Below are 14476 nucleotides of genomic sequence, written 5' to 3'. Positions count from 1 at the left end.
AAGAAATTGTCCAGTCAGCAGATAAGCTCTAAGCTCTGGAATCTTGCCACATCCAGCTGTGAATGGTGGTGGACAATTAAACAACTTGTTGGAGGAGGCGGCTCCACAAATATCCCCATCTTCAATGACGATGGAGCCAGCACATCAGTGCAAAAGACAGGTCTAAAGCATTTGCAACCATCTTCAGCCAGAAGTGCCCAGTGGATGATCCATCTCAGGACTCCTCCTGAGAAAGCATGACACATGCCAATCTTGAGCCAATTTGATTCACTCCACGTGATAGCGAGAAACGGCTCAAGGCACTGGATACTGCAAAGGCTATGAGCCCTGACAATATTCTGGCAATAGTACTGAAGACTTGTGCTCCAGAACTAGCTGTGCCCCTAACCAAGCTGTTCCAGTACAGCTACAATACTGGCATCTACCCGGCTATGTGGAAAATTGCCCAGGTATATCCTGTACACACAAAACAGGACAAATTCAACCCAGTCAATTACCGCCTCGACAGCCTACTCTCAGCCGCCAGTAAATCAATAGTGCCATCAAGCAACACTTTCTTAGCAATAACCTGCTCACTGATGCTCAGTTTGCGTTTCGCCAGGGCCACTTAGTACCTCACCTCATTACAACCTTGGGCCAAACATGGGCAAAAGAGCTGAACTCGAGGTGAGGCAGGAGTAATTACCCTTTACGTCAGGGCAACATTTGACCATGCGTGGCATCAAGGAGCCCCAGCAAAATTAGTCAGTAGGAATCGGGGTTGGGGGGGTGGAAATCTCTGCACTGGTTGCAGTCATACTTAGCACAAATGAAGATGGTTGTGGTTTTTGGAGGCCAATCATCTCAGTTCCAAAACATCACTGCAAGAGTTCCTCAGGTAGTGTCCTCGGCCCAACCATCTCCAGCCTCTTCATCAATGAACTTCCCCCATCATAAGGTCAGAAGTGGGGATGTTCACATCACTGATCATTGCACAATGTTCAGCACCATTTGCGACCAATTAAGCAGCAAGTGACAACTGCAACAGAGCCCCAGAGGCAGTCAGGGACCAATTGCAGAGAAGGACAAAACGTCATCTCTAAAGGCAGTTGGGGACAGAATGGAATGCATCATTATACATGGCAATACATGGCAGTTTGGAAGCTAAGTTTCAGTGTTAGACAGATCTGATAGCTGCCATTAGACTAGTCATCCAAAAGATTTGAGAGTTGCAGCAGTGGCTGAAATCCTTATGAGCATTAGAAATAAGAGCAGGAGTAGGCCATTCAGCCCTTCAAGCCTGCCCTTCCATTCAATGAGATCTTGGCTGATCATTTACTTTAACACAATTTTCAAGCAGTATCCCCATATCCTTTGATGTTTATAAGAAATTGAAATTCTACCCACTGCTGTGGTAGGATTTGAACCCATGCCCCCATAGCATTAGCCTGGGTGCCTGGATTACTAGTCGAGTGGCATTACCACCACACCACCATCCCCCCAATCCTTATGTCCAGTACTGCCATTTCTCAGGACATGAACGAATGCTAGGACTTCAGTCTCCCTCAGTGCACAATGTCTGCAGATAGTGGTGGGTAAGACTGGGCTGTCCTCCAGAGATGCAACCAGCAGCAGCTTGTTAAATGCCAGCTGCCATGAGCAGAGGACCATCTTAATCCCATTATCATACAGCACATGAAAGCCACCATTCCCCTGCCCATGGTTTTCAGAGGAAGGGCTAGCATGTGACATCTCATTATCAGGGACTTGATGCAAATACTGAGCACTTAGATTCACACAGAAAATATCTTTTTTATTACTGTACATTTGCACTGATCTTATACCTTGTTCTTAGATATTAACATGTTTGAAAGGGAGAATTCTGCTGGCATGGTCATTTATCCCTTATGAATGAATTGGCACAGTGCTGTTGGGATATCAAGTGCTGCTCAGAAGTCATGTTCAGCTTGGGTAGTGGTTTTAAGGACTTTCTTGGTTACTGATCCAGAAGGAGGGGACTGTGCAGAATGCTGCCAAAATTGATCAGTGTTTGAACAGTTCTTACATAGTTTGATTTCAGGTGGCTTTTGTAGCATTCAGGACCAATCCGTCCAAATGTTCATCCTCCCAAATCCCTGTGGTCTGCAACTCTCTTTCTTTGGGCAGCACTGGCTTCTTAGTGTCAAAACTGAATTGTGGCCTGCCTTCATTGCAAAATTGTACAGAGCATAGCATTCTATGATGATCCTTACGACCTTTGGGACAATTGGTTATCAGTCCAGGTGTTAACCAGCTTCAGTTGTAGGTTGTTGTGAGCTGCTTCATCAAAGGTGTTGTGAATGAAACTGAAAAATGGAATCACCAAACAGCTGACTTTATAATGGAGGAAAAGTCATTAATAAAGCAGCCAGAGATGGTTTGGCTAAGGATGCTCCCCTAAGGAACTAATTAAATCGGGCATTGGATGGTATTCCTTTTGAACACCAATAGCTTCAATGTTGCTAGGGCTTCTTGGTGCCATTCTAACCTGACTGCTGCCTTAATGTCAAAAGCAGTTATTCTCACCTCTTTGGCATTCAGTTCTTGCACCCGTTTCTAGATAAACTGTAGAGCTCACTAGTTATGGCAGAATCTGAACTGAGCATCAGTGACTAGGTTGTTAGTAGGTGGTTGTTCCTTGATGTCATTATTGATTTCTTTTTCCTCTGTCAACACCAGCCACTTATATTTATAAAGCACCTTTAATGTAATAAAACATCCCAAAGTACCTTTTATAATTTGAAAGGATGTTGACCAATTACTGCCCTGAAGATGGTGATGTTCGTGTAACACCTCCTTTTGTTAGTAACCACCACCATTCTCAATTAGATCTATAGAGCTACGCAACTTTGCTCTAATCCCTTGGCTCTGTCTACAGACTGCTGTTTTTGGTATTTAGCATGCTTGGAATCCTATGTGGAGCTTTACTAGGTTTGCACCCAATTCTAAATTATACTTAGTGCTCCTGCTGGTGCTTCTTTCTATACTTTTATCATCAAGCCAGGCGGCAACCTTGGTTAAGTATAAACAGAGTGAGGAGTTTGCAGGGCCGTGAAGCTACAGATTGTGGTAGCATACAATTCTATTGTTTCTGATGACTCTCAGTGCCTCATATGGATTCCCAGTTTTGGATTCCAGATATGTTCTTGGTCCGTTCCACTTAGCATTGATGCAGTGCCATTATAAGCTTTTGTGAAGGCAGTGTCTCATCTTCAGAATTGTGGTGGTCACTTCTGCCAATGCTGCCATAGACTCAAGTATTTCTAAATTGACATGGATGATATCCAGTAGGCTGCTTGCTTAAGTTAACCCCCTTGCCACCTGCAGGCCAAGTTTGATAACTGTATCCTCAAGACTCAGCCAGAATGGCCAGTGGTGGTACTACCCTGTCAGTCTTGGGAGCACATTGAGGTTTCCATTCAGATTACATTTTGTTCCCTTGTTTTCTCAGAACTTATTCCAACATTGAAGAGTAACAGCTCAGCAGTTGAGGGTAGACAAGGGCAATAGGTGGTGATCAGGAAGATGTTTCCTTGACTTTATTTGACTTGAAAACATGAAACTTCATGAGGTTTAGATTCAATATTGAGATAACTCCCAAGAGTCCCACTCATTGGTGTATCATTGCATTCCCATTTCTGACGGGTCTATCTACCAGTGGGACAGGACGTGCCCAGTGGTGATTGAAGAGACTGAGATACTGGATATTAAATACTTGGGGTGGGGGGGATTGGGGAGGGAATGTTAAATTCATTGGGCACATTCATTGCCACCCCTAGTTGCAAGTAGTTGGCCTAACAAGCCTAGCAAGAGGGCAATTACGAGTCAACCACATTGATGTGACATTGGAGTCACATAGTTCGGACCAGGTAAAGATGGCAGTTTCCTTCCCTAGAGGACTGAGTGAATCAATTGGATTTTTTTGATAATTTACCAGCTTCACGGCCATTTTTTTAAACTAGTACCAGCTCTGTTTATCTGAAGTGTAATCTCCATGGTAAGATTTGAACTCAAATTCTCTAGATTATTAATCCAGCCTCCAGATGCTAGTAAAGAGGACTATGTGAGATTGAGCTAGCTGTATGCTTACACATGGTTTGATAGTTCTGTACGATTTTCTTTTTCCTATATTGTATTATTGTGATAGTTGCTAGGCTACTTAAAATGAACAACATAGTACGAGACTGAAGCCATATATAGACCAGACCAAGTTGAGGTGACAAGCGCCCTTCTCTGTAAGATATTAATGAACCAGTTGTGTTTTTAACCGCTATCTGAAAGTCTTTGTGGTTACATTTCTGTTGTTAGCCCAGAAATTACCTGATTTTTTGTTTTCTTTGACTTTGCAACTTGCTACTTTGGGATTTAAACTCATGGGGAAGAAATTTGTTTGGAAGCAGCGTTACGCAAACTTACACCAATTCCTTGGGGGCAGGCAGCACGGGGGGCTGCTACCTGTGCAGCCCATTAGGTGTTTCTCAATGTTGTCAGTGGAGAATGCTAGAAGTGGCAGGACTCAAACAAATTTCTCCCATGTGAGCTCCAGGTTGCTAATCCAGTACCATAATATTTTAAATATCCTTGCCTCCTTCATCTGCATGTTTTATCAGAGAATTTGGATGCTTTCTTTGTAACTGATTTTATTGAGGAAGGGTGGTGTTAATAATCTTCAAAGTAAGCATACTGGCACAGCGCAGATATAATAAATGGAGTAAAGGATGGAACACTGCTGAGGCTCCAGTATCTGTCATATGACACTTTATTTTTAGTTTACTTAGTCTTTATGTAACCATTTTATTCCATAGCATAGTATATGTCTAGAGTATATATTTGTAAATGTAAAATGAGTTTGGACCTTGGAACAAGGAGCTATTCTGAAACTTGCTATACTATGTGAAAGTGACTTCTCAATCCATGTTTTAAGGACTGGAATCATTTCTATAGCAATAGAACAAAAGGTTATCTCTCTGGCCGACTCAAAAAATTCGAAGTAAAATAAAGACCCAGTCCCAGCCATCCGTTACACAAATAGGTATTTAAACAAGAGTGAAAAAGGGAGTAGGCCATTCAGCTCCTTGAGCCTGTACCACCATTCAGCTAGATCACTGCTGATCTGTGCATCAACCCTATTTACCTGCTTTTGACCCATATCCCTTGATACCCTTATTTAACAAAATTCTATCAGCCTGAGTTTGAAAGTTTGTTTATCCAGCATCCATAGCCTTTTAGGGGAGAAAATTCCATGATTCTATTACGCTCTGAGTGAAATCAGGAGCCATATTCTCACAACGGTGTGGCTCTAATTTTAAGATTATTCTCTTTGTTCCGGATTCTGCCACCAGAGGAAATAGTTTTTCTTTATCTACCCAATCAAATGCATTTTTCATTTAAATAGTTGGATTAGATCACCCCTCAATTTTATGTAATGAAGGGAATTCAAACAAGTTTATGCGATCTGAAAACTGAGATTAAAGCATTAATTTAATTCTCAAACACTAATTTTATTTAAGAACATGAAAATAGGAGTAGAAGTAGACCATTTAGTTCCTTGAGCCTGCTCCACCATTCAATAAGATCATCTACCTCGGCTACACCTTCTCACATTATCCCCAAATCGACTGATTCCCTTAATATCCAAAAATCTATTGATCTCTGTCTTGAATGTACTCAACTGAGTATCCACAATGCCTAAGACAGCTGAAACCCACAATTAGTGGGGAACTTGGTGTTTAAATTCCTCATGGCCTTATCCCTCTCTGTCTAATCTCTAACCCCACTCCCCATTACACTCTGAACCTCTTATGCACTGCTACCCCACTCTGTTTTAGTTTGAGTTTATCTGTATACTTTTAATACAGTAATAAAATTACACTAGATGTTTGAGTTTTATTCCTGTATTGAATATTTTTTCCCAATATCGCAATATGTAAGGTATAAACTTATAAAGCTGATGTCCCCAAAGAAACAACAAGTGATCTGTCCTCATTAGGTTAATTGTTCATTTTGTATTAGTTTGAATGCATTTCAGCGAGGCTTCTTACTTTTCAAGCCTGGCAACTGGTTCTATATATTGAATTTCAAATATCAATCTGTGCTACAGGCCTATTTTGACGACTTTTTCCACCTCATTTTATTTACAGACTATGAATGACTTTGATTATTTAAAACTACTGGGAAAAGGCACTTTTGGAAAAGTAATTTTAGTCAAGGAAAAGGCAACTGGGAAATATTATGCAATGAAGATTCTAAAGAAAGAAATTATTATTGCAAAGGTAGGCACAAGTTGTTTACTTTTTTTTCGAAGCAACACTTCTCAAACACTAATTTTAGAAGCAAACTTTAATATTCCTGTAGTTGGAATTTTCAAGTGAAGTAGAAAAATACAGGAAACAAATGTAAAAATTTTACTTGAATACCTTGGTAGAGTTTAGGATTGCTTTATCAATATTTTGTTAACTATAAATATGTCAAATACATTAAAATGTGTGTTGATGTGTTTTTTGCCTCCTAGGTTTTAAACTACTTGCTGATTGCAAGTGCAGAATTTCTGTCAATTAATTGTTCAGTGACTATTTTATGTACTGTAGTTTTTGCTACTGTACTCATCAGATAAATTTTATTTTAATATCAAGCATCTGCTTCAAAAATAGCTCCATGCAAAAGGGGAAAATTTTTAAAGAGAGACACCAGAGACATGTGGGGAAGAAACAACCATTTTTTATCTTTTGCTAACTCCAACTCTGATTAGTACTTTGTTGTTCATTCCTGATGGATATCTTGCACAATGCTGTGGAGCATTGCAGCAGTGCTTGAGGTGACAACATAAATTTAGCAATCCCCTACCCAAGGCACAGTGGAGAACAGAATACATGCCCTTGCACAGCTACATAAGAAGTAATCACTCCCAACAAGCAGGTAAGGCTCTTGCAACTTTCACAGCCAGGTTGGAGTGACTCATACTTTAACATGTTATGAAAAGGGCAACAAATCGAGCCAAATTCTGCCTCACACAATGGAGCATAACACCTCCCAGCTGGCTTCTTAATTCAAAATCAGTATATCAAATATATAACATTCTTTGGAAAGTATACCAATTTCATGTGTAAAAGTCAATTTTCAGCTTTCATAACTGCCAACCTTAACCATGTCCACTCATTGCTCTGCACTGTACCAACATACACTTACCTAATTTATAACAGTATAGATCAATGGAATAATACAATATATAAACATATGCAACAGATCTTAATGAGGTTCCTGTGAAACATTGCAAATAAATTGAGAGTCTTGATTTTTTTTTTTCTGCAGGCTAAATAGATTATTGCACCTTTACACTTTGAGTTGTCCACCTCAACATAATAATCTTACTCGGTAACTTTTTGCTGATGACTTCAACTCAAAACCACTTTCATGAATTCTCCAATGTGCTCTATCACTAAATAGATGGCAAGTTTTCAGTTTCAAGTACACATTGTGAGAAGCTCCTAAGTGGTAACCAAGCACCTGTTAATAAATTAACAGCCAATCATTCTATAACACTTGCTTGCTCCTTCTAACAATTGGTTGTGGAGCAGCAGCAGTAGCAACTTGTATTAATAAAAACTTTATATTTGCGTATTCATTGAAAATGTGCAGTGGGAAGAGACCAGAGAAAAGTAAAACATTTGCAGAATCGATGTGATTGTTCCTCCTCTTTCTCACAGACCTTTACTAAATTTGTAAGATGTATTTAATATGTGATTACTTAATTATGCAGTGGCATAATATTCAGGTAAAAATTTATGTTTGACATAGGGTGTGTCATAGTTATTTTATTTACATTAACTTCATATGCATGTGCTTTCATTGCTGGCAAGAATAAACACCTACAGAGCTCATGCCTGGAGGCCAGTAGCTAAATATGCGATCATCTTCACCAGAGGCCCAGTGCAAATATGTCGTTAGCTCCACTGTGCCCCTTCACCCAGAGAAAACTCACCAAATTACAGTAAAACTGCATGCAATCTTTGAATTTAAATATTTCGGCATTTAAAAATATTGCTTTATTTTTACTGCAGTGTCTAAATGTTCTACAGACCTATTTCTTCATGCATTTTACGACACATTGGCGATTCAGTGGGGGAAGGGTCAAGGCTGTGTACCTGATTGCAGTTATCATTTATGCATGGTACCATCGTGATCATTGCTCCTCTTGCTGCAGCATTCCTAGATCCAAGCAAATGGCGATGATGTAATGAGGGCGAAACACTTGCCACCAAACAATAAATGTTATGCTAAATAATGAACATTCATAACTTTTTAGCAGGAAACACAGGCTTATAATTTTAAATTTGTATATTTTCTATTTAAACAAAATGAAACATAGCTATTTGTAGTTTGCTGTCTTGATTATAATGTTACATGTTGGTCTTACTAAATATGGGTTTTTTTTTACTTAAAATAATGCATTTAAGTATCCATCCAACTCGCAGTTTGAATGGGAATATTTAGGATAAAGACCTGTGATAACTATGTTGTATTTATAACATTCTTTGACTTTATTTTTTCATTATTTCCCTTTTTAACTTCAATTATATATAATTGTGTGTATGTACATAACACTACCCATTTTGCATCTACGCATTACCGGCACCAGAAATATGGGACCACAGTAGTTACTTTTACTGAACCTCTGGATTCCTTCATTTTTGAATCTTGGGAAATCCCGTACCTATTGTTCGAGGAAGAATGTTTTCAAACGGAATCATCAGTTTAATTTTTTGAGCAGGAAGCTGAAGAACAGTCTGAAGAAAAAATCTTGACAGCATATCTTTTTATCACTTCCTATTCAGAGGATGTGAATAGCCCACTAGATTTTTTTAATTGTGCAAGTTCTAATTATTTTGTACCGTGCAATATTTTTGGTCCTCATATGTAATTTAAGTTCATCAAACCTGTAACAAAATTAAAATGAAGGTTTATTTTAAAAGTTATGCTAGAGCTCAGCTATACAGTACTTAAAAATTGTTTTCCCTTTTATTAGGATGAGGTAGCGCACACACTTACAGAAAGCAGAGTATTAAAAAACACTAGGCATCCGTTTTTAACGGTAAGTACTATAAAACTGTAAAAAAAAAAAAATTCTGCTATTGAGACCTTAATGGATATAAGATCTAAGTGCTGTTTTGTTTCTCTACTAAATTTATAAAATATTTTGGTACTAACCAGACCTAGAGAGAATGATTGGTGCTCACAATGACTGTTACACTTATAACTTAGCTGCAAAATTATATGTCAACATCTGTTCTGTACTGGAATTAATACATTGGAACAGGCCTTATAAAGTACAATTAATGTAAAGTGAGAAAGCTACCTGCAATTCTTGTAGCAACAACCAGTTGCAGACCATAGCCAAAGGCAAACTGCATCAGGTTATAATGAAGTCATAACAAAATAAGTAATTTATTTCTTGAGGCATTTTACCTTTGAGCCTAATTACAATTTTCTTAAAGTTATTGCACAATGATTCCATTTGCAATTTAAAATTTCATGGTTGCAATATCATTTAATGAGATCAAAGTTCACTCTTTTATGAAAAAAAAATTTCGTGGTGTGGTCAGTTTTGTGGTCCGTTATAGAAATATGAATTTCATGAAAAAGTGTTTAGCAAATCTTTGCAAGCATACAACACTATTAATTTGTGTTCAGGTACTTCAATAGCCATGACTTGGTGATATCGATATGATGAAAGTGATTTTGCTCTTATAGCTAATGCAAACAAAAGAAAAAGTTTGCGTCACATTTCCTGATGACAGTGAATGTCCTCTTCATGTCATATTTTCTGTTCTCCTTCATAAATATCAATAATTTTGATATTTCTAACTAGCTTTGAAAATGCTCTCACTTTACACCGAAGTGAACTAACAATATCTGGTAGTAGAAGGTATTCTCCATGGTTTTAATTTTCATCTTTATTCTATTCACACTTATGAAGATCTGTGAGGGTGAAATCTCACTAAATAACTGGCAAATGAAAGTTAATCTGAGAAGAGAGTACCATCAGCTGTTTCCCATTTGGAATTGCATTTGGCACCTTCATCACTATTTAGTATTATTAGAGCTGCTTGGAGAGTTTAATTCAAGTTAAATACAGCTTTCTAATAACTATTAAACAGCAGCCACTTACAGGAAAATATATTTGTAGTATTAAAATCTTGCGCTATTTTGCTTTATACAGCAATGTGAAAACTATCAAAGCTAAATAACCCAAATAACACTCTGTACGCTTACGATTCTTTGTTGCAGTCTTTGAAGTATTCTTTCCAAACTAAAGATCGTTTATGTTTTGTCATGGAGTATGTGAATGGTGGAGAGGTAAGCTTTATTTTTCTAAAAAGTGCACTATGGTGTACAGTGCAGTGTTCTCTATATTAATTTTGCAATGATTAAAGATTCTGAATTCTATTTTTTCTTGTCTTTGTTTTAAGAAGCAAAATTTGTTTTGCTTTCCTTCAAACTTGAATTAGTTTGTAATGATCAAGATAATGAATAACTAGGTAACATATTGATGAGGGGGAAGAATAAAATCACCTTTCCTACCTGTCATTTAATGCTTGCCCCATTCCCAGCTGACAACAGATGGTAAATTATAGTGGCAGCAATGGGATACAGTTGGGTAAAACATTTTAAGCAGTTTGATACCAAGGAGTCAATCTGACTAAATGGCAATCTGCACTCAGGTTAATTCACAAGCCCAAGTAATTCAGCATCAGTTGTATGTCAATTAATCTCTCACATGATCAGGACAGTAAGCCAATACATCCAATGATGCCTGCCCATTTAAACAAATATTTTTCAAGTAAACAGCACAAAACAGAAGAGTGTAAGTCGTGAATGTTTGCATTTTTAAGAGGTTACAACACCATGAGCTTTTACCTTTTTCTGAACTTATCTTTTTGAAGGATTATTATTCATAAAGCATATAATTTAATTATATTTTAATAATGTCATGTTATTTTAAATAAAATAGGTAACATTCGAGGAGGCCTTGTGGTGCATTGGTAGCTTCCCTACCTCTGGGCCAGAAGCTCCAGGTTTGAGTCCTGTTTCAGGACTTGATGACCCTCAAAGGTGCGTTCCTAACGTGGCCAAACAGGTTGAGTATCAGCCTGTAAATCCTTCCAATGTGCCTGATGGCAGGCAGTAAAGAAGAAGAGAGTTTCTTGGTCAGCCATGCTGCAGAAGACAATGGCAAACCACTACAGTACTTTGCCAAGCATAATCATGGACCAGTCTAATGGAGATCCATGGCTGCCAACGCACTCCTGGGGCATTGCACTTAAAGGAGGAAGAGGAGGTAACATTCACACTGGAAAAGATTATCTCCAGTGCACGCTTATTAAAATAACATATATTCTGTGACATCCTTCCCATAAGTCAGAGTGATCTGTAATTTTCCTCTGAGCCATTAACATAAGTGTTAAAGATTGTTACATTTAGGTGAATATGCACACCTCTTTGCTCACTTGATGGTCTAATCAAATTTTTGAAGAGTTTTTAACCTACAAGAGTCCTGTACCATGAATGTTGAACTCTCCCTTATATACCATAACCAAGCTGAGATCCATTCTTTTATTAGCCTAGAGCATTTAATTAGTTTTGGCTGTTTCTGATTTTTGTAATATTTATGCTTTAGGTTCAGCCCTATTTCTTAACATTTTATCTGCAAAGGAGCTTTTTTTCCTTACTGGTTTTCTCCCAGCCAAACTGATGTAGCAGTGAGTTTCCAGCAGTGGTAAAAAGATGATTTAAAGTTTTGCCTAAAAGTTAATTGTGGTACCTTATCCATGGATGCTGGCTAACATTGTTTGTCAAAATCCTAGGCTTATTAGGCCTCAAGCCCTCATGTAACTTAGGGACTGAGAGGGCACAGAGGTTCTCAGGTGCAGCACTGAACGTCCTGCTGGAGGAGGTATGATTCCCTGCCCCCTCAAAAGGGAAAGGAGTCCACCTAGCCCTCCTATCTCCCCACTCATGCAGCAGCTAACATTACTCTGCCTGGTCTCATGTTCTCAGCCCATTCCTCCTGCAGACCAAGGGGGATCCCTAGCAAGATCCAATGACCAAGCACTCCCTTTCTCCTAGTGACTCCATAAGGTGTCCAAAAAGACAGCAGCACGGCAATTACTCTTTTTAGATGGAGCCCTAACAGAACTTTTAGAATGTTGAAGGAATGTCAGTGATGTAATGACAGACTATCCCAGAAAGTCTCCCAATGTATTTCAAAAGTCCTCTTTAAATCTCTAGCAGTAGTTCAGCTGGCTGAGAAGACGGCACGGAGAAAACGGAGGCCAGAAAATCCTGCACCTTCTCAGCTCACTGTCTTGCTCTGCAGCAAATGCGGCAGAGACTGCCAAGCCAGAGTGGGACTCCTGAATTACACCAGGCGATGCTTAACACAGAGTTGACCGCCACAGCATACGCCATCATCTTACGAGATGGAAAGCTGCCACTGCCACCTTTTAAGTAACGCTCAAACTTCTGCAATGATTTCCCAATCAGCTGTTTGCTGTTGCAGGGAGTTTCACCAGAACCAAGCGCTATCCACCAGAATGCCATGCAGCCTCATTAACGAACACAATTTAATTGCCATTTAGCTCCTTAGCGATTTTCTGGCATATGCCTCAACCCCTTTACCAAGATAGTGCCTTGTGGTAAAACAAGGGCTGAACCATTGTTTTAGCTCAAGATCCCCACGTTGGCTATCATGGAGGCTTTTTAATACCCAAGATATTTGGGGGAAATTAATCCTCAACTGTTTTAGTGGCTGCACCCATCTAGGCTGGTAGATAAATGAGGTGCTTTGTGCAGTCTGGAGGTTAGCTCCCCATCAAAAAAAAACTTAGATCCTCTGCTCTGCTCTTTTACTTAATGGGAATGAATAAGAAATTAAATAATGGGTAGAAAAAAGCAGGAAAACCATAAAGCTGATCCATAATTGCAGAGGTATGAACAAAGACTGGGAAACTTGGACCTTTCATTCTTGAAACGAAGCAACTGAGCAATGAACTTAGAGTATAGAAAATAGTAAATGGCACATAAAATGTAATGTAAATGCAGGTAATTACTCAAACTGAAGTGGGATAGTAGGATAAGAGGCCACATGTTCAAATTCATTAAAGGCAACTTTAAAACTGCCAAGAAGTCCTTGTCCACATTGAATATGTTTCTAAGTGGAGTTGAAAACTTTGAAATTATTTAAGAAACAACTAAATGGTGGAGGAAAAACAATAGCCTTTCTAGATGGAAGAGTTAAAAAGTTGGAATAGCCTTCCTAATCTGTTTTTATCTTGTAAACTAGCCAGACAGCTAAGCTACAATGGCAGTCTGCTGTTCCTAATGGACACAGGAGCTAGGACATCTTGTCCTATGCCACCTATACAGATGGTTGAGCTTTGACGGGGCTGCTGTTTTTAGGCAATGTCTTGCTTGGGTCAGAGTAACCTCAAAACTTTAAAAACACGCTAAAGCCACTCCAAGCAAAACACAGCGATTTCAAACATTCCTATTTCGGGAACCCTCTTGTAATATTGGCATACTTCCACAAATCTCCTGCAGTAAAACTTATGAAAGGCATTGTCAGTGATCCAAAGATTGCCAATACTATTACCGCTGTCTTTTTTTATTAATAAAGATAAAATATCAAGAGACACAAAGTTCTTGTGTCTTAACTAAGAAGTTTCTTCGTTCCTTTTGTGTTGAATGAGTGGGAAGGATGTGCTGTCTTTATCCAAAGGCTGGTGTTGGCAAGAACTTAGAAGCAATTTGAGAACTATTATTCACCTATTCTTGTGCTCTTGCTTGTACGCTGCTGGTGGTGAAGTAATTGCGATGCCCACTGCTCTTTGAAACTTTCCAGGTCTCTGAATCCCCCTCCTGGTGATCAGCCCTGTTAAGTCAAAAGTGACTTTTCTAATTTCCATATTACTTCTTAGATTTCAACACTCAAAATCATCATTGGGGCATTCTCTTATGTTTGCTTCCTGTGACATGACATCCTCTCTATAGATACCACTGATGTGTACTTCTTAATAGCATTCTGCAGAGCAAACAACTGTTAAGTTAGAACACTTTAATGTCTCACAAAATGAGTTAAGTACCTTGTATACCATTTTGCACTTGTCCTGTGTTTCATTTAGGTTGGGAGGTGTCTGATGACATCACAGTCAGAAATTCCAGCACAGAATATGAGTCCACACGGGCTCAAAATGTTCCACCCCACTAGTATAAACTTCATCATATTTCTACTTCTCTCCAGCTCTGAAGAAGGGTCATATGGACTCGAAACATTAACTCTGTTTCTCTCTCCACAGATGCTGCTAGACCTGCTGAGTTTTCCCAGCATTTTCTGTTTTGTTACAGAAAATGACCATTTGGCCTGTCATGCCTCTGCCTGTTGGAATTGTAACTTAACTCAATA

At 38.8% G+C, this 14476-nt stretch overlaps 1 protein-coding gene across 6 annotated transcripts in view; it reads left to right on the top strand.

Annotated features, from left to right (window-relative positions):
* akt3a (AKT serine/threonine kinase 3a) overlaps positions 1–14476 on the top strand; it is a 340324-nt gene that overhangs the window by 247253 nt on the left and 78595 nt on the right. For all 6 annotated transcript variants that reach the window (XM_078557386.1, XM_078557383.1, XM_078557381.1 and 3 more), the window contains 3 exons: positions 6159–6290; positions 9041–9106; positions 10303–10371. In XM_078557386.1, the coding sequence (XP_078413512.1) occupies positions 6159–6290; positions 9041–9106; positions 10303–10371 (267 nt within the window). The remainder of the gene's footprint in view (positions 1–6158; positions 6291–9040; positions 9107–10302; positions 10372–14476) is intronic.

Source organism: Cetorhinus maximus, chromosome 14 (assembly GCF_964194155.1).
Source record: "Cetorhinus maximus chromosome 14, sCetMax3.hap1.1, whole genome shotgun sequence".
Classification (NCBI taxonomy): Eukaryota; Metazoa; Chordata; class Chondrichthyes; order Lamniformes; family Cetorhinidae; genus Cetorhinus; species Cetorhinus maximus.
Note: the sequence above shows the minus strand (reverse complement) of the source record. Positions and strands in the feature narration are given on the sequence as shown.